This window comes from Salmo salar, chromosome 18 (genome assembly GCF_965601325.2).
Source record: "Salmo salar chromosome 18, fSalSal1, whole genome shotgun sequence".
In the NCBI taxonomy this organism is placed as follows: Eukaryota; Metazoa; Chordata; class Actinopteri; order Salmoniformes; family Salmonidae; genus Salmo; species Salmo salar.
This window is the reverse complement of record NC_138308.1, coordinates 64328229-64355468: the sequence shown is the minus strand read 5'-3', so window position 1 is coordinate 64355468 and position 27240 is coordinate 64328229. Positions and strand designations below refer to the sequence as shown.

The 27240-nt window shown below is 41.7% G+C and overlaps 1 protein-coding gene across 2 annotated transcripts in view; it reads left to right on the top strand.

Moving 5' to 3' along the window:
- Positions 1-23907, top strand: part of LOC106577443 (uncharacterized) — a 35333-nt gene extending 11426 nt beyond the window's left edge. The window contains exons 2-3 of one of the 2 annotated variants that reach the window (XM_014155421.3): positions 7565-7617; positions 17567-23907. In XM_014155421.3, coding sequence (XP_014010896.1) covers positions 7586-7617; positions 17567-18356 — 822 coding nt within the window. In that variant the 5' untranslated portion in view covers positions 7565-7585 and the 3' untranslated portion in view covers positions 18357-23907. Of the gene's footprint in view, positions 1-7564; positions 7618-17560 lie in introns of both variants that reach the window. The other variant, XM_014155415.3, reaches the window with a different exon arrangement.
- Positions 23908-27240: the final 3333 nt, after the last annotated feature.

Sequence of the window (27240 nt, the reverse complement as noted above, 5' to 3'; positions counted from 1 at the left end):
AGTTGAAGTCGTAAGTTTACATACACTTAGGTTGAGTCATTAAAACTCGTTTTTCAACCACTCCTTTCTTGTTAACAAACTATAGTTTTGGCAAGTCAGTTAGGACATTTACTTTGTGCGTGACACAAGTAATCTTTCCAACAATTGTTTACAGATAGATTATTTCACTTATAATTCACTGTATCACAATTCCAGTGGGTCAGGAGTTTACATACACTAAGTTGACTGTGCCTTTAAACAGCTTGGACAATTCCAGAAAATTATGTCATGGCTTTAGAAGCTTCTGATAGGCATCAATGACATCATTTCAGGCATTTGGAGATGTACCTGTGGATGTATTTCAAGGCCTACCTTCATACTTAGTGTCTCTTTGCTTGACATCATGGGAAAATCAAAAGAAGTCAGCCAAGACCTCAGAAAGAAATTGTTGACCTCCACAAGTCTGGTTCATCCTTGGGAGCAATTTCCAAACGCCTGAAGGTACCACGTTCATCTGTACAAACAATAGTACGCAAGTATAAACACCATGGGACCATGCAGCCGTCATACCACTCAGGAAGGAGACACGTTCTGTCTCCTAGAGATGAACGTACTTTGGTGCGAAAAGTGCAAATCAATCCCAGAACAACAGCAAAGGACCTTGTGAAGATGCTGGAGGAAGCAAGTACAAAAGTATCTATATCCACAGTAAAAGGAGTCCTATATCGACATAACCTGAATGGCCGCTCAGCACGGAAGACGCCACTGCTCCAAAACCACCATAAAAAAGCCAGACTACGGTTTGCAACTGCACATGGGGACAAATATCATACTTTTTGGAGAAATGTCCTCTGGTCTGATGAAAAAAAAAATTGAACTGTTTGGCCATAATGACCATCGTTATGTTTGAAGGAAAAAGTGGGAGGCTTGCAAGCCGAAGAACACCATCCCAACCGTGAAGCACGGGGGTGGCAGCATCGTGTTGTGGGCGTGCTTTGCTGCATGAGGGACTGGTGCACTTCACAAAATAGATGGCTTCATGAGGCAGGAAAATTATGTGGATATATTGAAGCAACATCTCAAGACATCAGTCAGGAAGTTAAAGCTTGGTTGCAAATGGGTCTTCCAAATGGACAATCACCCCAAGCATACTTCCAAAATTGTGGCAAAATGGCTTAAGGACAACAAAGTCAAGGTATTGGAGTGGCCATCACAAAGCCCTGACCTCAATCCTATAGACAATTTGTGGGCAGATCTGAAAAAGCGTGTGCGAGCAAGGAGGCCTACAAACCTGACTCAGTTACACCAGCTCTGTCAGGAGGAATGGGCCAACATTCACCCAACTTATTGTGGGAAGCTTGTGGAAAGCTACCCGAAACATTTGACCCAAGTTAAACAATTTAAAGGCAATGCTACCGAATACTAATTGAGTGTATGTAAACTTCTGACCCACTGAGAATGTGATGAAAGAAATAAAAGCTGAAATAAATCATTCTCTCTACTATTATTCTGACACTTAAAATAAAGTGGTGATCCTAACTGACCTAAGACAGGGAATCTTTACGAGGATTAAATGTCTGGAATTGTGAAAAACTGAGTTTAAACGTATTTGGCTAAGGTGTATGTAAACTTCCGACTTCCAACTGTATCTGACACACAGATTGAAGCTTATTATGCTGTTGGAAGTTCTCCAGTAGAGAACAATGATTGGTCATTTTGATGTTCTGATGTAACTCCAATGCTGCTGTTATTGGTTACCAAGGGACCTATGAAGAGGGAGTATTGATGTGATGTAATAATATGCTCTTTATTGACAGTAGTGACTGTCTCTCACTCATCCCTCCCTAGTTCTCCTTCTTCTGGTCTACTTGCTGTACTGTCTGTCAGTCTGTCAGTCTTTATCTTTTAGGTCAGTGGTGCACAACTGTAGTACTTAAGGGCTTACAGTATTTGCTGATATTAATCCTTCCCTTTCAGTATTAGACTGTGTTACAGTAGTAACCAGGTGTAGTAGTAACCATCTCTGAGTTATAAAGATTCAATCCAAAACCAGCCATTCTCTGGCCCCCAAGGTCTGGAGTTGGGTGTGAACTGTAGCCTACTTATAGTCAACCTCAGGTAACAGAAGTAACTCATATCTTCTCACACCTAGAGGCCTGAAGTACAAGCAGGTATTTTAGTTTTGCTTCCTTCAACAATTACCACAGTGTGCATGCTTTGGAGTGGTCCAGGTACTCTAAATGCTAATAGGCTACTGTTTAGGCTAATATGCTACTGATATTTTTAGGGTCTCTCTCTTGCTCAGCGGAGCAAGCGGAGCAAGGCAGACCTGGTTTCAAATACTATTTGAAAACATTCAGATACTTTCAGCATTTGCTTTAAGCCCGCCTGGAGTGCAAGGTGGGTTGAGTTTGCTCTTTGGGAACATTTCTTTTGGTTCCATTTAGGCAGGCAAGTTCAATCAAGCACAGTTGAAGTTACAAGTTGTATTTGTCGAATGTACAGGATACACATGGTATACACCGTTGTATACGTGTATAAGTTGTATACGTTGTGATGTGTGTGTATAGCATGAATGTATATGTGTGTTTGTGTGTGTGTGTGCGCATGCATGCGTGTATGGATGAGTGTATATCTGTGTGGTTTTGTGCGTGAGTTGGTATCAGATCTCATGCCCCGATAGCGTTTGCCCGATGGTAAGGGAGTGAACGGAATGTGGCTGGGATGTGTGGGGTCCTTGATGATACTGTGGGCCTTCCTCAGGCACCGTTTCGAGTAGATGTCCTTTATGGGTGGGGAGTATGGTCCCAGTGATGTACTGGGCCATCTCCGCCACCTGCTGGAGGGTCTTGCGGTCGTGGACAGAGCAATTCACGTACCAGGCTGTGATACAACTTGTCAGGGCGCTCTCGATGGTGCAGTGGGAGTACTTGGAGGGCACCCTCTTGACAAGAGTGGTGGTGTTGTTGGTCTGTGTCAAAATGTGGACGCAGAGGAATTTAAAACTGCTGACTCTCTCTACTGCAGTCCTGTTGATGTGGATTGGGGAATGTTCCCTCCTCTGCTTCCTGAAGTCAACAATCAACTCCTTTGTTTTGCTGATGTTGAGGGACAGGTTGTTGTCTTGGCACCACAATGCCAGTTCACTTACTTCCTCCCTATAGGCTTACTCATTGTTGTTGATCAGACCTACAACCGTGGTCTTGTCAGCAAACTTGATGATGGAGTTGCTGTTTTGAAAAGCCATGCAGTCATGGGTGAACAGGGAGTACAGCAGAGGGCTGAGGACACACCCCTTGTGGGCACCTGTGTTAAGAGTCAGTGTGGAGGAGGTTGCCAATCCACACAGCCTGTGGTCTGCCCGTAAGAAACTACTCTCCAGTTGCAGAGGGTGGTGTCCAGACCCAGGTTGAGTTGAATGCTGAACTGTAGTCAATGAACAGCATTCTCATATAGGTGTTCCTCTTGTCCAGATGTGTTATGGCCATGTGAATAACAATGGAAATTGTATCTTCCGTGGATCTGTTGGAGTGGTAGGAAAATAGGATTCGGTCCAGTGTGCCTGGCATGTTGGCCTTGATGTGGGCCATGACCAGCTTCTCGAAGCACTTCATGATGACCAGGGTGAGTGCGACGGGGGCGATAGTCATTTGGGCATGTCACCTTGTTTTTCTTGGGCACTGAGACGATGGTGGTCTCCTTGAAGCAGGTCAGGACTACAGCCTGGGACAGAGAGAGAATGAAGATGTTCGAGAAGACACCCGCCAGCTGGTCACCACACACTCTGAGGACTAGCCAAGGTATGCAATCTGTTCCAGGGGCTTTGTGAGTATTCACATCAGCCTCAGAGAGTGAGAGTCTTCCTAGATGGCTCGGTATTGTTTGCCTGGAAGCGAGCATAAAATGTTTTAAGCTCGTCTGAGAGGGAGGCTTCGTTGGGCACCACACAGCTGGATATGTCTTTAAAGTCCATTATAGTCTGAGTTGCCAGACATCAATTCAAGTTTGAGTCTGAATTATCTTTTTGCATCCCTAACGGATTTGCAGAGCTTGTACCTGCTTGCCTTGTACACATTGCGCGCCACAGAGTCACTGGGGTTCGTTCTGCTAACATTTATTGCTGCTAAGATACAAAGCTGCTATGTGCCTTTTTATCATTGACATCATACCAAATACTTTGAAAAAGTTAATTCACTGATTATTTGACATTTCAATATAAATGGTACTGATATCTCCGTTCATCCAAGGTTTTTGGTTGGGGTGTGTCCGAATTGTTATTGTGGGTACAACATCACCACATTTCCTAATGAAGCCTGTGACTGAAGATGTATATTCCTCAATGTTCCTAAAACAGGTTTTGCTTTGAAAATATCACCCATCCCTATCTCATTTCAATGGGAACAACAAGCATTGTCTCGAACATATCCTGACAATCATTTCCAGGTATAGGTCTATCGGAGAGTTAAAAGATAGGGAAGCAACCACCATTTACCTACATATAGGCTGCTATAGCCTACATATTTATTTACTTTGTCATTCTATAATTTTCATGGAATTTTAGTAGCAATTAAATAATGAATTTAGAATTTATCCAAATACATTTTCTATAAATATTTTTACCAGCTTCATTCTGCACCGCTCCCCTGCGCTACGGCAGCACTACATCCTAGTTCAATTCGCAAGTGGACGAAACTATCTCACCGGAGAAAGCATCTGAGCAAGCGAAACAGTGCCTCTCCCTCTGGACATAAAGAGTATGACATGCCATATTATTTTTGTCCAGACAGCATCAGATACTTGGGCTACACATACTGAGACAGAGGGGTGCTGTTTCGCTCGTTCTGTTGCTTTATCTGAGATTGATGCGTCTTTCTGTCTGCGCGCATCTCGGTCAAATAAATTATCAATATTTTAATATTTTATTTGGAAGGGCAAGGAGGTATGGTAGGAGGCGGGCCAGGCCCACTAAGGCTCACCAATAATGCCGGCCCTGACTGCATGTAGGCCTACGGTGTGTGAGTTGTGAATAATGCAAAAGCATGTGCCAAAAGTGTCACTAGTAGACCATTGAGAAACCATTTATGAATAGGCTACTTGTGCATCGCCAGGATAAGAAAGACACCAGATGCATTGCATTTAATCAAACGAAACAGAAGCAAATAAATCATTACAGGAAAGTAGTTTCAAGTTTTTGTTAGTTGTATGTACGGGATAAATGTTGTGTGTGTCACCGAATTATCTCATCTCTCGTTCAATGTGCATATAGCCGACATCATGGAGGGGTTTTTACACACATCCAAATAATAACAGGAGCTGTCTAAAATAATGTAACAACCTACATAGATAAAAAGGAAATGTCCGCTCACTGTTTTGCTGTTGCCAAACTTGATCTTTTAATAAAGCTTTGGTGATTAATATTTTTTTTAAAGCCAAACACTTTATCGATAGTCTTGACTACTTGGTGAATGCATTGGGCATGACAAAACAAACTGCCTTCATTAATAAGAGGGGAGGCTATGCTTGGTTTTTAAATCAAATTAAATTAAATGGGAAAAAACATACCTTTTTTATATTTCTAAATACGAGGTTTACGGACACAAAAATGACATCTCTCTTGTGCCATGTACATATGGGCACTGTGCATCACGACTGGATATGATGCACTTCCATTGTCAAAATCCATGCCATAACCAACTGCGTTACTGCTAAAATCAGCTTTTGGTTGGTCTTAAATATCCCCACCAGCACATACTGAAATGACCACAGCCACACATTTTTAAGGACACACCTCAGATATTGACACCCTTCCAACCTCAGCGCAAGCAAACTCATTTAAGACAGGTAAATTACCAATTATGGTGCTATGTTTAACAAATAGAAGAGTGCCGGCTTTAACAGGTTGAAATGGCAAATGAGCGTGCGTTTGACAATTGCGCTGTCTTAACGGCAGCCTAAAATAGAGCCCTATATGTTTTCGGTGCTGATTTAGTACTGATTTAGTGTGATCTTGGCGGTTATTTAAGGAGGGTCGAATCGCAGAATGGGCTGTTTATGCCATACCTAAATCACATGGGAATTTTGACTTCTTATCTCCCAAAGCCCAGAGCAAGGTTGCTTGTTTCTTTTCCTGCACTGACTTCAGAGATCTGGATGTAAATAAAAAATCTAGTAGGGATTCTCATATCTCCCAAATGTTTTCAAAACACTAAATATCTAGAGGACATGCAGAAGGAAGCTACATAAAAAATTGTGTAGACGATCAAGAGAACTCTCCTTTCCGTCAACCCAACAGGTGGCATTGAGGGGATTGGCTGAAGCTGTGCACTAATGACCCAATCGAAGCCATTAGCTAAGTGATAGACACGTCCATCCCTGGCATTTTACCGGATCTCTCTATCAAACGGTCCAAAGCCAATTTAAACCTGCTGTGCCCCTGACCTATCAGTCCTGGGTCATGTTCAGTAGGAAATATTGTAGGAAAACATGATGCAACAGGGGAAAAATGGATTTCTGTGTTATTGGATAGGTAAACATAACTCTGTAACAGATATTGTTACTTGTTTCAGAGTTGCAGTGAATGTCAATGTGACATTTACTGTTACATTGAAAGTGAATGCTGAAAATTCACTGTCTTTATATCTTAATCATTTCTTATTTCACAGTAATGTTTATTTATGTCATAATGCTGTCCGTAAGCACCACATTGTCTCTGTGAAAGAAAAAACGTTTGTCCCTTTAAGATGTGCAAGGGGTCATTGGCTTTTCATTGCGGCTACACTTTTTTCTGTTTCTCAGTAAAGACCAAAGCTGGGGGAGAAATATACTGTGTCCTTGCTTCTCTCTCTCTCTTGCTAGCAGACAGACCCATTCGAGCATCTCTTGTTAATTATTTATCCAGGCAAAGAAATGCCAAAGCTTAGGGAAACACACACACACACAGCCAGGAGAGAAAAGATCACCCCCATTCTCTACACACACACACACACACACACACACACACACACACACACACACACACACACACACACACACACACACACACACAAACAAACATAATACCTACAGTAAGCATGCTGTTAGACTCTTTCTTTCACACACACATATAAATTGGGATGGATGAATACCAAAGCTTTATCAGCGCTTCAGACAGACACACTACATCATCCCTGAACACAGCGCTCAGGCGTCACCATGGACACAGAGGGCAAGCCAAGTCTAACCCTGACTTAAGAGGTTCAAATCCTCCCGATAGTTTAGAAAAGCCTTCAACAAGGCTACCTCTATGTCACAGGACATGTGAGTAGAGAACTCTTGGATAAATAAATTGACACTTCTTGAAAGTGTGTGTCACAACGTTTGTTGCTCAGACAGTCTTGGACTGTCAGTCTCAACCTTTCTATCATCTGGGTCTTAAAGAAAATGTCACTGATTGAAAATGTCACCAAATTTGATGGGACTTTGCTTGTCATTAGAGTTATTGATGTGTGGCAGCCGTAACCTTTCTCTGTGTTTTCTACATTATAGTGGTTATTTATAATTTTAAGTTTTCTATTTTAGTAACAAAATGCTTTTTGTCCTTTCACAGCTTCACTGCCCAGCTGGCCAGATGGGATGCCAATGCTGTAAGATGATTAAAATGTGAGTAGGAGCATTTTTGTGTGTGTGTGTGTTTGTGTGGGTCAGGGTTTCCAGTAGACGGGTTTTGGCAGATTAAAAAAGATGAAAGATGATAAATTGTTGCTGGCCAATTTGACCAGGAGAAAAAAACAATCCCATCGCAAAATAATGCTTTTTATTAAAACCTCTATGGGCTAGGTGGGACGCTTGCGTCCCACCTACGTAACAGCCACTGGCAGCCTGTGGCGCGATTTTCAAAACGTTAAAAATCCTATTACTTCAATTTCTCAAACATATGACTATTTTACAGCTATTTAAAGACAAGACTCTCGTTAATCTAACCACACTGTCCGATTTCAAAAAGGCTTTACAACGAAAGCAAAACATTAGATTATGTCAGCAGAGTACTAAGCCAGAAATAATCAGACACCCATTTTTCAAGCCAGCATATAATGTCACCAAAACCCAGAAGACAGCTAAATGCAGCACTCACCTTTGATGATCTTCATCAGATGACAACCCTAGGACATTATGTTATACAATACATGCATGTTTTGTTCAATCAAGTTCATATTTATATCAAAAACCAGCTTTTTACATTAGCATGTGACGTTCAGAACTAGCATACCCCCCCGCAAACTTCCGGGGAATTCGCTAACATTTTACTAAATTACTCACGATAAACGTTCACAAAAAGCATAACAATTATTTTAAGAATTATAGATACAAACCTCCTCTATGCACTCGATATGTCCGATTTTAAAATAGCTTTTTGGTGAAAGCACATTTTGCAATATTCTAAGTACATAGCCCAGGCATCACGGGCTCGCTATTTAGACACCCGGCAAGTTTAGCACTCACCATAATCATATTTACTATTATAAAAGTTTGATTACCTTTTGTTGTCTTCGTCAGAATGCACACCCAGGACTGCTACTTCAATAACAAATGTTGGTTTGGTCCAAAATAATCCATCGTTATATCCGAATAGCGGCGTTTTGTTCGTGCGTTCCAGACACTATCCGAAATAGTAAAGAAGTGTCGCGCGCATGGCGCAATTCGTGACAATAAAATTCTAAATATTCCATTACCGTACTTAGAAGCATGTCAACCGCTGTTTAAAATCAATTTTTACGACATTTTTCTCGTAGAAAAGCGATAATATTCCGACAGGGAATCTCCTTTTCGGCAAACAGAGGAAAAAATCCCAAAGGCGGGGGCGGTCGGGTCATGCGCCTAAGCCCAGTGTCCCTTGATCGGCCACTTGAGAAAGGCGATAATGTGTTTCAGCCTGGGGCTGGAATGACGACATTCTGTTTTTTCCCGGGCTCTGAGCGCCTATGGACGACGTGGGAAGTGTCACGTTAGAGCAGAGATCCTTAGTAAATGATAGAGATGGAAAAGAAGTTCAAGAAATGGTCAGACAGGCCACTTCCTGTAAAGGAATCTCTCAGGTTTTGACCTGCCATTTGAGTTCTGTTATACTCACAGACACCATTCAAACAGTTTTAGAAAATTTAGGGTGTTTTCTATCCATATGTAATAAGTATATGCATATTCTAGTTACTGGGTAGGAGTGGTAACCAGATTAAATCGGGTATGTTTTTTATCCAGCCGTGTCAATACTGCCCCCTAGCCCTAACAGGTTAATTGATAGAAATATCTGTCGACATAAATACATTTGATCGGCATGCTTATTGGTATATAGGTTAATTAAAACATTTTTTTTTATTAAATTGGGGTATGTGTATTTTCATTAGTCATCATGTACTGTATAGTACCAGTCAAAGGTTTGGACATACCTACTATTTTTTTTTTACTTAACCTTTATTTAACTAGGCAAGTCAGTTAAGAACAAATTCTTATTTACAATGACAGCCTACCAGGGAACAGTGGGTTCAGTGGTAGAACGACAGATTTTTACATTGTCAGCTCAGGGACTCAATCCAGCAACCTTTCGGTTACTGGCCCAACGCTCTGACCACTAGGCTACCTGCCACCCCTAAGTGGTGGTTCCACTCATTCAAGGGTTTTTCTTTATTCTTTACTATTATCTACATTGTTGAATAGCAGTGAAGACGTCAAAACTATAAAATAACACATATGGAATCATATAGTAACCAAAAAAGTGTTAAACAAATCAAAATATTTTTTATGTTTGAGATTCTTCAAAGTTGTCACCCTTTGCCTTGATGACAGCTTTGCACACTCTTGGCATTCTCTCAACCAGCTTCATGAAGTAGTCACCTGGAATGCATTTCAATTAACAGGTGTGCCTTGTTAAAAGTACATTTGTGGAATTTCTTTCCTTAATGCGTTTCAGCCAATCAGTTGTGTTGTGACAAGGTAGGGGTGGTATACAGAAGATAACCTTATTTGGTAAAATACCAAGTCCATATTATGGCAAGAACAGCTCAAATAAGCAAAGAGAAACGACAGTCCATCATTACTTTAAGACATGGTCAGTCAATGCGGAAAATTTCAAGAACGTTTCTTCAAGTGCAGTCACAAAACCCATCAAGCGCTATGATGAAACTGGCTCTCATGAGGACCACTACAGGAAAGGAAGACCCAGAGTTACCTCTGCTGCAGATGATACATTCATTAGACTTAACTGCATCTCAGATTGCAGCCCAAATAAATGCTTCACAGAGTTCAAGTAACAGACACATCTTAACATCAACTGTTCAGAGACTGCATGAATCAGGCCTTCATGGTCACATTGCTGCAACGAAACCACTACTAAAGGATGCCAAGAAATACGAGCAATGGACATTAGACCGGTGGAAATCTGTCCTTTGAGTCCAAATTTGAGATTTTTAGTTCCAACTGCCGTGTCTTTGTGAGACGCAGAGTAGGTGAACGGATGATCATCACATGTGTGGTTCCCACGGTGAAGCATGGAGGAGGTGGTGTGATGGTGTGGGGGTGCTTTGCTGGTGACACTGTCTGTGATTCATTTTGAATTCAAGGCTCACTTAACCAACAATTGTAAATGCAATCGCATGTTAAAAAAAGTTTTGATTGCCACGATTAAAAAGAGCTAATATTTTTGTTTCTCAACTGGTAATTGAAGCGTTCCTGTCATTCGCCATTCAAGTGCATAGGCAACGGTAGGCAGACTCAGCACGTCATCCACCACTTTGCAATGTGAGCTGGAGGCAGAATGCATTTTCAAAACATCTATTTAATTGTTTGAAACCTGAATGATTTACTTCGTGTTATGAGGCATGTCTTACCTTGCTTCAATGTAGCCTAGGTAAAATCCAACCATTAGAATCTTGGAGGCAATTATTTTATAAAGACTTTCTTCATATGCCATTGAAACCAGGATTTCTCTCCTGTTCTATTGGTTTTCGAATACAATTTAGTTTTTTGTCCAGAAACCAAAGGCACAATGCTAGTTGTTGCATCTTTAGATTCCCCCTCTTTCTAAGTTTCGAACTGAAATGTTCATATCTGTCACATATGTAACCACTCACATCAGGTGTGCTGTTTAGAATGGCGTTTTCTCAGAATTATATTTTGGCAAATGTTTCATTACAGGAGTTCTGTTTAGAGTTCTGTTTAGAAGAATTACCATAATTCTCAAATGGCCGGTAAATTAAAATCTTCCTGGTAACTTCCCGGTCATTTTCCTAACGGAAACCCTGGTGTGTGTGTGCTTGCATGAGGGCTTCTGAAGTTTGTTTGTATGAACCCATTGCTTTTATGTTTGTGTGAGGGGAGGGAGAAGGTTTACATATTGACAGCAGCTCTCCATCTCTAAGCGAAGGTCACACTGCTAAACAAAATTTGTTAGATGGTTTTCAAAATCCAGTCCTTATTCTTACTATCACGAGCTACAGCTACAGTATTCCTTGTAGTGTCACTCACAGTGACCTCTAACATTGGCTTTCCGTATAAACATCCAGTCAATATGCCAATACTTATCTCATCACCCTCCTCTCAGCTTACTTTGCTGTAAGTATGAATGTAAGAGGAAAGGGGAAAGGAGTAATACTTTTTGATTGAATATAAATAAAAGGGTTTACACCGATTCACATACCGTAGTCTGTAATCCCTCCCACACACACACACACCTCTCTTTCCCATGTGCATGAAGGTAGATAGACACACACAAACAACCTCTCTGTTTCTCACACTTTAAAATGCATGTGCACACACACACACACACACAAACCTCCCCTTAATTGTTCTGTGTCACATTTCTTGGCTTAGCTGTTTCCTGAGCATATTAAACAGATTGGCTGGGTGGGACTGTCCTGTAGGTTACTGGGTCAGTTCCCACTTTGACTGCATGCCAACTCTCTCCAGTCTCTCAGACCTTCTCATGCCTGATCACAAATCACACAGGACTCCTGTGAAATCTATCAAAGCTGTTATAGAAGACCAAATAAATTACTCCACCTTTTATTGCTATAACACTTGGCTAGAACCACATGGATTAGAATAGTAGCTAGCAGTAGTAGATGGATAGCTTTTGGGTTTGCTTAAAAAAACTTGTAGACATCTGTATGACTTATCCTTTTTTTGCATTCCTTTTTTCAGGGACTTGATTGCCTTTCCTATTTAGCAGTAGACTGGCACTTCTTTGTATTGTAGTCACATCCGGAGTGGTGTCTTGTGTATTGTTGTGGCATCTCATCTACAGTTGAAGTCGGAAGTTTACATACACCTTAGCCAAATACATTTAAACTCAGTTTTTCACAATTCCTGACATTTAATCCAATAAAAAATTCCCTGTTGCTTCAATATATCCATATACATTTCCTGCCTCATGGTGCCGACTATTTTGTGAAGTGCACCAGTCCCTCCTGCAGCAAAGCACGCCCACAACATGATGCTGCCACCACCGTACTTCACGGTTGGGATGGTGTTCTTCAGCTTGCAAGCCTCCCCCTTTTTCCTCCAAACATAACAATGGTCATTATGGCCAAACAGTTCTATTTTTGTTTCATCAGACCAGAGGACATTTCTCCTAAAAGTACGATATTTGTCCCCATGTGCAATTGCAAACCGTAGTCTGGCTTTTTTATGGTGGTTTTGGAGCAGTGGCTTCTTCCTTGCTGAGTGGCCTTTCAGGTTATGTCGATATAGGACTCCTTTTACTGTGGATATAGATACTTTTATACTTCTTTCCTCCAGCATCTTCACAAGGTCCTTTGCTGTTGTTCTGGGATTGATTTGCACTTTTCGCACCAAAGTATGTTCATCTCTAGGAGACAGAACGCGTCTCCTTCCTGAGCGGTATGACGGCTGTGTGGTCCCATGGTGTTTATACTTGCGTACTATTGTTTGTACAGATGAACTTGGTACCTTCAGGCATTTGGAAATTGCTCCCAAGGATGAACCAGACTTGTGGAGGTCTACAATTTTTTTCTGAGGTCTTGGATGATTTCTTTTGATATTCCCATGATGTCAAGTTTGAAGGTAGGCCTTGAAATACATCCACAGGTACAGCTTCAATTGACTCAAATGATGTCAATTAGCCTATCAGAAGCTTCTAAAGCCATGACATCATTTTCTGGAATTTACATACACAGTCAACTTAGTGTATGTAAACTTTTGACCCACTGGAATTGTGATGCAGTGAATTATAAGTGAAATAATATGTTGTTGTAAAAATGACTTGTGTCATGCACAAAGTAGATGTCCTTACCGACTTGCCAAAACTATAGTTTGTTAACAAGAAATTTGTGGAGTGGTTGAAAAACTAGTTTTAATGACTCCAACCTAAAATAAACGTCCTCTCACTGTCAACTGCGTTTATTTTCAGTAAACTTAACACATGCAAGTTCCTAGCCCTTACCCTCTGATCCAACAGGTCCCAGACGTGCTCAATGGGATTGAGATCCGGGCTCTTTGCTGGCCATGGCAGAACACGGACATTCCTGTCTTGCAGGAAATCACGCACATAACAAGCAGTGTGGCTGGTGGCATTATAATGCTGAAGGGTCATGTCAGGGTGAGCCTGCAGGAAGGGTACCACATGAGGGAGGAAGATGTCTTCCATGTAACGCACAGCGTTGAGATTGCCTGCAATGACCACAAGCTCAGTTCGATGCTGCTGTGACATACCACCCCAGACAATGGAGGCTCCACCTCCAAATCAATCCCGCTCTAGGGTACAGGCCTCGGTGTAACGCTCATTCCTTCGACGATAAATGCAAATCCAACCATCACCCCTGGTGAGACAAAACCGCGGCTGTGAAGAGCACTTTTTGCCAGTCCTGTCTGGTTTGTGCCCATAGGTGACGTTGTTGCCAGTGATGTCAGTTTGCCAGTTTGAGCACTGATGGAGGGATTGTACATTCCTGGTGTAACTCGGGCAGTTGTTGTTTCCATCCTGTACCTGTACCGCAGGTGTGATGTTCGGATGTACCGATCCTGTGCAGGTGTTGTTACACGTGGTCTGCCGCTGCGAGGACGATCAGCTGTCCATCCTGTCTCCCTGTAGCGCTGTCTTAGGCGTCTCACTGTACGGACATTGCAATTTTTTGCCCTGGCCACATCTGCAGTCCTCATGCTTCCTTGCAGCATGCCTAAGGCATGTTCACGCAGATGAGCAGGGACCCTGGTCATCTTTCTTTTGGTGTTTTTCAGAGTCAGTAGAAAGGCCTCTTTAGTGTCCTAAGTTTTCAAAACTGTTGTTAGAGTCTTAACGACCGTTCCTGAGGTGCATGTTCATTATTTGTTTATGGTTCATTGAACAAGCATGGGGAGCAGTGTTTAAACCCTTTACAATGAAGATCTGTGAAGTATTTGGATTTTTACGAATTATCTTTGAAAGACAGGGTCCTGAAAAAGGGAGGTTTCTTTTTTTGCTGAGTTTAGTTATCTCCACCATGTTAACCCAATCAGCCAATTTACATCACAGACATTCCACATCCTCTCTCCCCCCTGCCTAGGCTATCTGATTCAGAGGGGTTGGGTTAAATGCGGAAGACACATTTCAGTTGAATTCATTCAGTTGTACAACTGACTAGCTTTCCCCCTTTCCCTTACCCTATCACCATGAGACCCAATTCCCCAGCCCTTATTAGAAAGGAAATACACAATGTATCGGAATAGGAACCACTGGGGTTGCCTTTTCTATTTACTCACAGAAGACTCATGCAATACACTTGGCAATTTGTCTGTTTTGTGAAGAAATAGTATTTGGGTTGTTGTGGTTTTTTTGGGGGGGGATCATACCTTACTTTCTACCTAAGCTCTTTTCCCCTGGTATTTCCAACAAACACCCCATAATTGTTAATTTTTGTGAACAGCTTCTGTCTCACTTTTTGAAAGAAGCCTGAAATTCCATCTTGGCAGACACTGCTGTCATGACGTGGCCCTTTCTGGGTGTAGATCGTGGCTCCCTCCTCACTCTCTCTCCTAAACCCAGGTTTTGTTATCTCAGGTCATAAATTCCTGGCAGAGACTCTCTCCCCCTGGTCATGCAAAAAGAGAGGGAGAGAGCACAGAGAGAGAACAAAGGACTTCACTTGGCCAAACTCCTAAATCCCCAAAATGGGAGAATTAAACCATTTCTACTTTTGAGAATGTGGGAATGGTCTGTGGACACTTAAGGGACAATTATGACGAGTGTGTTTAAGTTGGTGATTTCATGAAGGACAGGAAACACACATAACAGTATCTCTTAAAGTGTACATTTCCCAGCTGTCAGGTTTACATCTAAATATTTTGAAAGGTATGTGATTAAACATGAAACTATTTGTGAAAAGATGTAATGTGATATTAACCTTCTAAATGAGAGTATGGATTTTCACATAAAGATTAACTAGTCACTGGCCACACCCCCGTGACCCCAGGCATCACATTAGGCATCATGGACCCCCCTTTTCTACTGAAACGTTTAAAACCCACTCCTGATGAAATTCACACCAGACCACGCAAACCCCGGTGTAAGCTAAGGTTGCAAATGATTGAATTCCTGAGACCAAAACATGCCAGGTGACGCTGGTGTGTGAAGTGGTTTAAACTACAACTCTACCAAAGAACAAGACTATACCACGTGGAGCATTGGCTATATGGCTGGAAATGGTTAAACTTTGAGACTGTCGATTCACTACAGAATAAGTGAGAAATTCTAGACGACACGAATTACTAGTCTGCAGTTAGAAATTACTTAAACCAAGGACGAGAATACAGACAACCGCCGAAACATCTATTCTATGAGAACATTTCCGAATGGTACTCTGAAGTATCAATTCTAACAATTCACGAAAGACTTTGATCTTCAGGGAAACACAACCAGAGGCTTTTCTGTCAACTCTCTCCAGCAGACGGACCGAATTCCAACAGAGAAGACAACAATGACATATAAGCGTAAATATAAATTGCAATTTCTTTTCGAATGAGCGGTCGTTCATGTAAAGTATTAGCAATTTCTATGAGTGTAGTAATCCTCGATGAGTTTCCCGCTCTTGAACTGCACACCCCTTTTCTTTTGTCTACCAAGCCGCCATATTGGTTTCATCCACTAGGGACTTTACTTTGTATCATGTAGAAACCCAATGTATAATATCTACTGTTTGTTATGTATTTCTGTGATTTGATTAGTTAGTAAATAAATAATTAAGCCAATTTGTATATTGCAGACTCATAATTTATGCTAGGGTTCATGCAGATAACCAAGAATTTTACGACGTTCAGATGAGACTGATAGAAGGTAAAGAATAATTAATGATTGACTGCTATTGATATAAAAGATCTTCAGATCTTTAAGAGTGGATTCGGGAGATAGCCGCTCTATATAAACTAATGCTTCCGTGATGCCCCGGATTCCTAATGAGTTAGTTATTGCCTGATTAATTTAATCAAATAATGAAACGTTAGGTAATTCATTTGAAAATAGCATGTCATCACATTAAGGATACTAGAGACACGACACAGCTGTAGACTAAACTTAGAGGAAAGACAAAATGGTTAACCATTATTTTCTCAGCTCATAAATGTGAGGAGGGAGGGAGGGAGGGAGGGAGGGAGGGAAAAGAAAGAGGGAGCAAGCGAGAGAGAGAGCAGGTGGGGGAAAACTTGAAGGAAGATACTCTAGTGAGGGAATGAGGAGAGGACTGGAGAGAGGGAGAGGTTGTGGGTGTCAATATCATACAGCGAGAGGAGGAGTGCCCAAACACAGAGAGGAGAGAGGGGTGAGGTTGAAGCGAGGGGGAGAGGTAAAGCAAGAGACACCTTTAGAGGTGTGTGATGGTGTGTGGGGGTTGTGTGATTTGTGGGGTATGAGGAGTGCTCAGGGAGTGCATGGTGTAAGAAAGAGGAAGTATGTTATCAGCATAAGGTGCTCACAGCAGGAAGTATCTGACAGCCTGTTACAATGTCCACAAATAAAGGCCCCCATCTATTCTGCCCCTGTACTATCTGCGTTAGTGTTTACCTTTTTCACTCTCTGCTCTCTCTCTGTTGATCTCTCTCTCTTTCTGTCACTCTCTCTGTCGCTCTCCCTCTTTGTCATTCTCTGTCTCCCTCGTAGTGTATTTCACTCTGTGACTGCTACTAGGAGAGCTGTCCTTGTTTTGACAGTGTGCAAGGGAGTGTGTGTGGGTGTTTAATCGATTCTCAGGCAAAGCTGACACCCTGAGACTACTGTGTCAATGCGCCTAAATAGTCCGCCTGTCGTATTTCTTCTCTGTGTATTAGAGAAACAACGAAAGTCATGTGTGACTGGTTATTGAAAGTTTACATTTTTCTATAGAACACAGGGACCGCTGACAAGATGGGGAATAATAAATATTGTTATTTAATTGCTATTTCATTTATTCACATTTGTAAATAAATGTGAACTGCTGGATTAACTAAACATGCCATTTATTTGTTTGTCTTTGTCTATATCTAATGGTCTCTCTCTCCCCTTTCTCTATCGCTCAAAATGTTTTCCTCTCTTCTTCCCTTCTCCGTGTTACATCTATGATCCGACTGTTCCGGTGGACGTCCACGGCAGGAATAGGGACCCAGCGGAGAGCTCTCTCTACCAGCCCCACCACCTTCCAGCAGACGACGGGGACCAGTCCAACAACAAGCAGAAGCAGGACTTCCACAACCTGGGCTTCAGCAACAGCAACAAGTACAATGATGGAGAAGATGGAGGAGGACGAGGCCTCAAGCTGGAGATCGACAACAACCAGATCAACAGGCTTCACGCCGTGCCCGCCAACCCAGAGTGGGGGCAGGGGAGGGGGCAGGGAGTCAAGCCTTGGGCAGGGGAGGGTGGTGGTGGTGGTGGTGAGGGTCTGTATATCCTCCATCCAGAGGGCCAGGTTCCAAAGCGAGATCCATCTAAGGGCCCCAGCCAAGTCCCAATCTACCCTAACACACTCTCCCTGGATCATAGTCACCATCTGACAGATTTGGGTGACAATGACTCCCACAAGATTAGAATGTTCCGAAATAGCTCGGACCCCTCCTGGCCCAGTGTGCAGTGCTACACCTCGTTGACGGATGAGCTGGATGAGGGGGTGGGGGGCACACCTGAGTACCTGTGCGACACAGGGGATGAGGAGAGCGTCCTGTCTGCGGATATTCCAACTAGTACAACTAGCCTGTCCTCGGCAGACACGAAGGATGATAGGAAGGCGCCGGACGCCACTACCATAGAGAGTGGGATCGGGATCTCGGTGACGAAGAGCGAAGATGAGGGACGGGAAGAAGATGACATGCATCACGTCACAGACTCTATGGTGGCGGAAGCTCTAGCGGCTCTAGATGCAGCAACCGCCGGGGAGGATTATGAGGACTAATTCTTTAAAAACTCTTAAATATTTTCTACAAGGCCTCTTGCTTTTCCAAAAAGCACAATCTAACTTCGATATCTATTCAGCTTCAATATCTGCTGGGGTGAAAAGAAGGAGATTTTTTTTTTAACTACAATATGGATTTATTTTTTAACATACTGTAGATCATGCATATTTGTCTAGTGAGTCACATGGGCATACAGTACCAGTCAAAAGTGTATTTATTTGTACTATTTTCTAAATTATAGAATAATAGTGTAGACATCAAAACTATGAAATAACACATATGGAATCATGTAGTAACCAAAAAAGTGTTAAACAAATCAAAATATATTTTAGATTCCTCTTTGCCTTGATGACAGCTTTGCACACTCTTGGCATTCTCTCAACCAGCCGTCATTGTAAATAAGAATTTGTCCTTAATTGACTTGCCTAGTTAAATAAAGTTTAAATTAAAAAGATAAAATTAAGAATGCTTTTCCAACATTCTTGAAGGAATTCACACATATGCTGAGCACTTGTTGACTACTTTTCTTTCACTCTATGGTCCAACTCATCCCAAACTATCTCAATTGGGTTGAGGTTGGGTGATTGTGGATTTCAGGTCATCTGATGCAGCACTCCATCACTCTCCTTGGTCAAATAGCCCTTACACAGCCTGGAGGTGTGTTTTGGGTCATTGTCCCAAACAAATGATAGTCCTACTAAGTGCAAGCCAGATGGGATGGCGTATCGCTGCAGAATGTAGTGGTAGCCATGCTGGTTAAGTGTGCCTTGAATTCTAAATAAATCACTGACAGTGTCACCAGCAAAGCACACCCACACCATCCCACCTCCTCCTCCACGGTGGGAACCATACATGCGGAGATCATCCGTTCACCTACTCCACGTCTCACAAAGACATGGCGGTTGGAACCAAAAATCTCAAATTTGGACTCATCAGACTAAAGGACAGATTTCCATCTGTCTAATGTCCATTGATTGTGTTTCTTGGCCAAAGCTTGTCTCTTCTTCTTATTGGTGTCCTTTAGTTGTGGTTTCTTTGCAGCAATTTGACCATGAAGGCCTGATTCACGCAGTCTCTGAACAGTTGATGTTGAGATGTGTCTGTTACTTGAACTCTGTGAAGCATTTATTTGGGCTGCAATCTGAGGTGCAGAGAGCTCTAATGAACTTATCCTCTGCAGCAGAGGTAACTCTGGGTCTTCCTTTCCTGTGGCAGGCCTAATGAGAGCCAGTTTCATCTTGGTTTTTGAGACTGCAGTTTAAGAAACTTTCAAAGTTCCTGACGTTTTCTGGATTGACTGACCTTCATGTCATAAAGTAATGATGGACTGTCATTTCTCTTTGCTTATTTGAGCTGTTCTTGCCATAATATAGACTTGGTCTTTTACCAAATAGGGCGATCTTCTGTTTATCACCCCTACCTTGTCACAAAACAACTGCTTGGCTCAAACGCATTAAGGAAAGAAATTCCACAAATGTACTTTTAACAACTTGTTCATTGAAATGCATTCCAGGTGACCACCTCATGATGCTCGTTGAAAGAATGCCAAAAGTGTGCAAAGCTGTCTTTTAAAAAATATATATATTTCACCTTTATTTAACCAGGTAGGCCAGTTGAGAACAAGTTCTCATTTACAACTGCGACCTGGCCAAGATAAAGCAAAGCAATGCGAGAAAAACAACAACACAGAGTTACACATGGGATAAACAAACGCACAGTCAATAACACAATAGAAAAATCTGTATACAGTGTGTGCAAATGAAGTAAGGAGGTAAGGCAATAAATAGGCCATAGTGGCGAAGTAATTACAATTTAGCAATTAACACTGGAGTGATAGATGTGCAGATGAGGATGTGCAAGTAGAAATACAGGTGTGCAAAAGAGCAGAAAAACAAAAACAAATATGGGGATGACGTACGTAGTTGGATGGGCTATTTACAGATGGACTGTGTCCAGCTGATTCCATATGTGTTATTTCATAGTTTTGATGTCTTCACTATTATTCTACAATGTAGAAAATTGCAAAAATAAAGAAAAACCTGGAATGAGTAGGTGTGTCCAAACTTTTGACTGGTACAGTATGTGTGACTATTTTGCCAAGTATTGGGTTACATAATGGTAGTCTGTTGTCTCAATGTTTGTTGTACTCTCAGGAGCAAGAGAGAATAATACTCTTGACACTCGATGTGAATATTCCCAGTGTCTTAATCCTAATTCCTAAACTACAGTACGTTTTACACTCTTTGGTCTACACTGAGTATACATAAGATTAGGAACACCTTCCTAATATTGAGTTGTAACCCCCCCCCCCCCCCCATTAGAACAGCCTCAATTTGTCAGGGCATGGACTCTACAAGGTGTCGAAAGTGTTCCACAGGGATGCTGCCCTTGTTGACTCCAATGCTTCCCACAGTTGTGTCAAATTGGCTGTATGTTCTTTGGGTTGTGGACCATTTTTGAAACACACGGGAAACTGCTGAGTGTGAAAAACCCAGCAGGGTTGTAGTTCTTGACACAAACCGGTGCACCAGGCACCTACTACTATACACCGTTCAAAGGCACTTAAATCCTTTGTCTTGCCCATTCACCCTCTGAATAGCACACATACACAATCCATGTGTCTCAAGGCTTAAAATGCATTTGTTTACCTGTCTCATCCCCGTCATCTACACTGATTGAAGTGGATTTAACAAGTGACATCAATAAGGGATCTTACAGAAGCTTTCACCTGGATACACCTGGGCAGTCGGCAGGTAGCCTACTGGTTAGAGTGTTGGGCCAGTAACTGAAAGGTTGCTGGATCGAATCCCTGAGCTGACAAGGTAAAAATCTGTTGTTCTTCCCCTGAGCAATGTTCCCCAGGCGCTGTGGATGTCGATTAAAGCAGGCCACCGCACCTCTCTGATTCAGAGGGATTGGGTTAGATGTGGAAGACACATTTCAGTTGAAGGCATTCAGTTGTACAACTGACTAGGTATCGCCCTTTCAGTATGTAATGGAAAGGGCAGATGTTCTTAATGTTTTATACACTCAGTGTATGGTTCTACATTTCAATGTTCCACCAACATAGTTCTACAGTGCTTATATAATTTATATTTATATATTCTGTTCTTTACATGCTCTATTCAGTGGACGTACATTAAGTACACTCTTAGAGAAAAAGGTTTCTTTGGCTGAACCCACTGTGGATAGGGTTCTCCATGGAACCAAAAATGTTTTTCAAAGGGTTCTCGTATGGGTACAGCCAAAGAGCCCTTTTAGGTTCTAGATAGGTTATTGCCATGGCTTTGTCTTCAGAGAGCTTGCTGTGCTTCATTTTATGAACACACATTGATTGGTCATCTCCAGCTATCTATTTTTGTATTGTATCCATGTTGTTGTTATTTTTTTACCAGTTTTTCCTATGTTATTTATATCCTGACTGGTTGGCCCAGACCTTTCAGAGGCATTGCCCAAAGTGTTGAGAAAATAATTAGACATGTGAAGAAAAAGACCATAGTGAGAGGTAACCACAGGGGTTGTTTGTTGTTCCTGTCTGTTGTCTGACCAGTGACATTAGATCAGCTTAAAACCTCCCATTGTGAAGCATACTGAGTTGACCGAGGGCGGAGATGATTACATAAGACCCTATGAAAAGAAGGAATTATATCACTGATATACTTAGCATCTGTGCATATTGTTTGTAAACATTATACATTTGTGAAGGGTCTTTGTTTCAATGAAGGAACATTCTTTTTTTTATCAGGACGATCCTTTTAAAGTCATTGTTTGTTTGCCAAAATCATTTATATTCCAATGTGTATATATACATAATATATTTAGATGTTTAATTTTCGATGATATGTACTGCAAAGTAGCCTTAAATAATTTTTTCATTTTTCATCAAAACACAGACATTTTCAGGGGAACAATATTTTAATGGAAAATAATTGGTCATGTTTATATTGTTGCTCAAAAATCCCTAAATTCAGCTCGTACACACCCCTCTCCTTATTCTCAAACTCTTTCTTTTTTCCATTCTGTCTTTCTTGCTTGCTTGCTTTCTTTCTTCATCTCTTTCCATCCCAGTTTCCAATAAAGACAAAACCCAGCTTGTAACACCTGTGTAGACAGTGTATGTGAGTATGTGCAAATGTGTGCGTGTGTGCCTGTGTTCTTTTATTCCTTCCCTCATTCATTTGTTCTCTGAGGTCTGAATGTGGAGTGTGTGTTTAGGTGATGGTAGCTGAAATGTTCCGCTGACAATCCTCTGATGTGCCTTGCAGGCAGAGCCTTAGGGCCAGGCTTAACGAAGGCCACAGAGCATTAAACAGGCCAAAAGAAGACGCCAGGGACTCACAAACACCCACTTAAGTACAACACCCGGCTAAGGCGGATAACATGCTAACTTTGGCTGACCACATGATAGCTGTTAGTGTGTCTCTCCCAATGTCCCCTTGCAGTAGACGAGGAGAGCTTTTTAGTAGATCTTGTAATGTTTATTTTTTAGCTGCTTTATCTTGCCAATCCCTTTTTGATTTTCTTCCTCAAGTTGTGTCTCTGTCTTGGTATAATCACACACCATCTCTCTCACCATTAGACGTTGTTTTGGGGGGTTGGGGAGGTAAGTTTAAATGGAGCATCTACCCTCCAACCTATCTTTGTTTCTGTGGCATTACAGGGTCATGTGCTTTTTGCCAGGTCTTTAAGGTGTAAAGTGATTGCTTCTGCCAGTGGCCTTCCTCTTAGGGCTTGATTCAATGTGTATCGCTGAAGATCTGCGCTATAGCGTGATTGTAATTTAAAGGCAACTGCATTCCTGGTAAACGTTGCATATGTCGGCTCAATTGAAATTACAATTTTATTTCAATCGCGCTACAATGCAGATCTTCAGTGCTACGGATTGAATCAAGCCCTTAATATTGCCTTCATATCAACTCCTTCACAATATCAACTCCTTTTTCAAAGTGCTCAAAGTGACTGCTCAGACAGACAGGTTATCATCTCATCTGGTGATTGAAGTGTAAAGTTGCTTGTTTTATTAGAAGGAAAACTGAAATGTGACTTAACTACTAAATCCTCCCAGAGAGAGATCACATGATGTGGAGGCTGTTATTACACATCTCACACAACAGAACCAAAAAGTTCATCTTACTACTGAATGACAGACAGTATGGGCTTCATAATTGACTGCAATGTCACACACAGTGGAATAAACTAGCTACTACCCCTTCAACCATCTTGGGATCTTACTTTAGGTGTATGTTTGTGTGTGTATGAACAGTAGACAGAGGTGTACAGTTTCAACTCTGATACCTGGGGTTGAAGGTCAGACAGAAATCTGTATGTTGAAGAGTGAATGGAGCTTTCTCTGTCCAACCTGTACAGCAGATTGTCTACTTCCCATTATAAACAGAACAGTATCCTTGAGATGAAGCACACATTGTGAAGAAAGACAGATTTCAGTGGATAAATAAAGGGTTCTTCTTTCAAATGTGTGTACATTGTACGGTCTCTGTAAAATTTGCATAAATAAAATGGCCATGAAAATAACTGTTGGCACTGGTGGTATATGGTTGATTTCCATGTATGGTGTTTTAATTAGTTCTTAGTTCCTTATGTACATTGGGTTAGAGAGGTGTGGGGTGTACATTTAAAAATGCTTGTTTTTCTCAAGGCTGTTGGGTTTGGAGTGGTGTCATCAATAATTATGGTGTGGTTACTTAAAGGGATAGCTCACATAACTTAAATACCCTGGTAGTCTACACCAGGATAGTAGGATTGATTCATTGCACAACCTATACCTAAAATGTATGCATGCATGACTGTTTTGAATAAGAGTCTGCAAATGGGATATTTGCCTTCGGGAAGTATTCAGACCCTTTGACTTTTTCCACATTTTGTTACGTTACAGCCTACTTATAAAATTGATTAAATATAAATAAATCCTCAGCAATCTACACACAATATCCCATAATGAAAAAGTGAAAAGAAGTTTTTAGAAATTTTTGCACATGTATTAAAAAAAAAAAAGAAATACCTTATTTACATAAGTATTCAGACCCTTTGCTATGAGATTTGAAATTGAGCTCAGGGGCATTCTGTTTCCATGGATCATCCTTGAGATGTTTCTACAACTTCATTGGAGTCCATCTGTGGTAAATTCAAATGATTGGACATGATTTGGAAAGGCACATACCTGTCTATATAAGGTTGACAGTGCATTTCAGAGCAAAAATCAAGCCATGAGGTCAAAGGAATTGTCCGTAGAGCTGCGAGACAGCATTGTGTCGAGGCACAGATCAGGGGAAGGGTACCAAAAAATGTCTGCAGCATTGAAGGTCCCCAAGAACACAGTGGCCTCCATCATTATTAAATGGAAGAAGTTTGGAAACACCAAGACTCTTCTTAGAGCTGGCCTCCGGGCCAAACTGAGCAATCGGGGGAGAAGGGCCTTGGTCAGGGAGGTGACCAATAACTCAATGGTCACTCTGACAGAGCTCTAGAGTTCCTCTAAGGAGATGAGAACCCTCCAGAAGGACAACCATCTCTGCAGCACTCCACCAATCAGGTATTTAAGGTAGAGTGGTCAGATGGAAGCCACTCCTCAGTAAAAGGCATATGAGAGCCCGCTTGGAGTTTGCTAAAAGGCACCTAAAGACCCTCAGACCATGAGAAATAAGATTCTCTGGTCTGATGAAACCAAGGATGAATTCTTTGGCCTGAATGCCAAGCGTCACATCTGGAGGAAACCTGGCACTACCCCTACGATGAAGCATGGTGGTGGCAGCATCATGTTGTGGGGATGTTTTTCAGTGGCAGGGACTGGGAGACTAGTCAGGATTTAGGCAAAGATGAACGGAGCAAAGTTCGGAGAGATCCTTGATGAAAACCTGCTCCGTAGCGCTCAGGTCCTCAGACTGGTGCGACGGTTGACCTTCCAACAGGACAACAACCCTAAGCACACAGCAACGACAAAGCAGGAGTGGCTTCAGAACAAATCTCTAAATGTCCTTGAGTGGCCCAGCCAGAGCCCGGACTTGACCCAACCTAACATATCTGGAGAAACCTGAAAATAGCTGTGCAGCAACGCTCCCCATCCAACCTGAGAGAGCTTGAGAGGATCTGCAGAGAAGAATGGGAGAAACTCCTCACAACATTTTGAAAAAGTAAAGGCGTCTGAATACTTTCCGAAGGCATTGTATATTAAGAATATATTATTTAGAGGAGAGCTGATCTGAAATCAATTTTTAACAACAGAAAGTAACCACTATAACCATTGAAGCTCTGCCTAAGGATGAGTTACACTTCCCTAGTCATGTGACCTACATGACATCCCTGGTAAACTTCCCTCTGGGAGATATAGTGTGAACAGCACACGAGGAACCAGGAAAAGCATTTATTTTGTATTTACAGATTAATGTTTCACACCAGAGTTAAATACACAACACTTAGAGGAGGGTATCAGTTAAGGAAGTGAACTATTAATACTGCCTGAGAAATAAACACAGTATACATTTGTTATTTTAACTTATGAGTCATTAACTTTCAGTCCTATGAACCATGTATGCACTGAGGCTGTATGATTTGAGATTAACTTTTCATACAATGTCTATGTTTGGGATTCAAACAAAATGGTAGAGTTGTGAGCCTGGTCCCAGATCTGCACATGTGCCAACTTCTTTGCCTATCCTTGTTGTAGGCTATAGGAGTTTGTTAAGCACGTACAGTATCTGGAACACAAGTATTCAGGTCTCAGATAAACTACCTTCATCAAGTGAGCGTGCTTCACTGAACCACCTCCGTTGCACTACAAGGTCATTAGGGTTGCTGTTGTGACACTTTTAGCAAGGTGTTAATCAAACAAGACAAGTTTTTCTAAAGTTTAAAGGCCCAGTGCATTCAAAAACATGATTTCCCAGTGTTTTATATATACTTCCACACTGTTGGAATAATACTTTGAAATTGTGACAATTATGATAATGTCCATTTAGTGTAGAGCTGTTTGAAAAGATTGCCAGAAATTTCAGCCAGTTTTGGTGGGATGGAGGGTTGGCTTGCCTGGTGACATCACTCCAATTTGCATACCGCCAAACAGATCCACAGATGATGCTATCTTTATTGCACTCCACACTGCCCTTTCTCACATGGATGAAGGGAACATCAATGCTGTTCATTGACTACAGCTCAGCATTCAACGCCATAGTGCCCTTCAAGCTCATCACTAGGCTAAGGACCCTGGGACTGAACACCTCCCTCTGCAACTGGATCCTAGACTTCCTGACCGGATGCTTCCAGGTGGTGAGCACAGGAAACAACACATCTGCCACGCTGACCCTCAACACAGGGGTCGGTTGAGTGCGACTAGGTGGCCACGCACAAGGTACTTAATGGTTACCCAGAAATGATTTGATATTAAGATAAAAACTGCTGCATTGGACCTTTAAAGTCCCCCCCGGGGGATGAAAACCTCTTCCCCTTGGGTAACACAACATGGCATCTCAACAGGAACCACATGTTCTGTAGTAACACAGCAGGCAGCACTGGAGAGAGAACGAAAGACATTATTCCTAACATTATTTCAATGTTGTTCATTTAAAAGGTCTAATGCAGCCATATTTATGTCAATATTAAATCATTTCCGGGTAACAGTTAAGTAAATTAATGGGATTATTTTCAATTAAAATGGTCAAAAACAAACAAAAAATTGCTTCTCAGCAAAGAGCAATTTCTCCAGGAAGAATTTTGCTAGGACTGCCTCGGAGAGATATGAGTGGGGAGGGGAAAACTGAAAACGTATTGGCAGAGAGGTTTGGAACTCTAGATCAAACAGATTTTACACTGAAAGGACATTATCATAATTTTCACATTTTCACAGTATTATTCCAACCTCAGTGTGGAAAT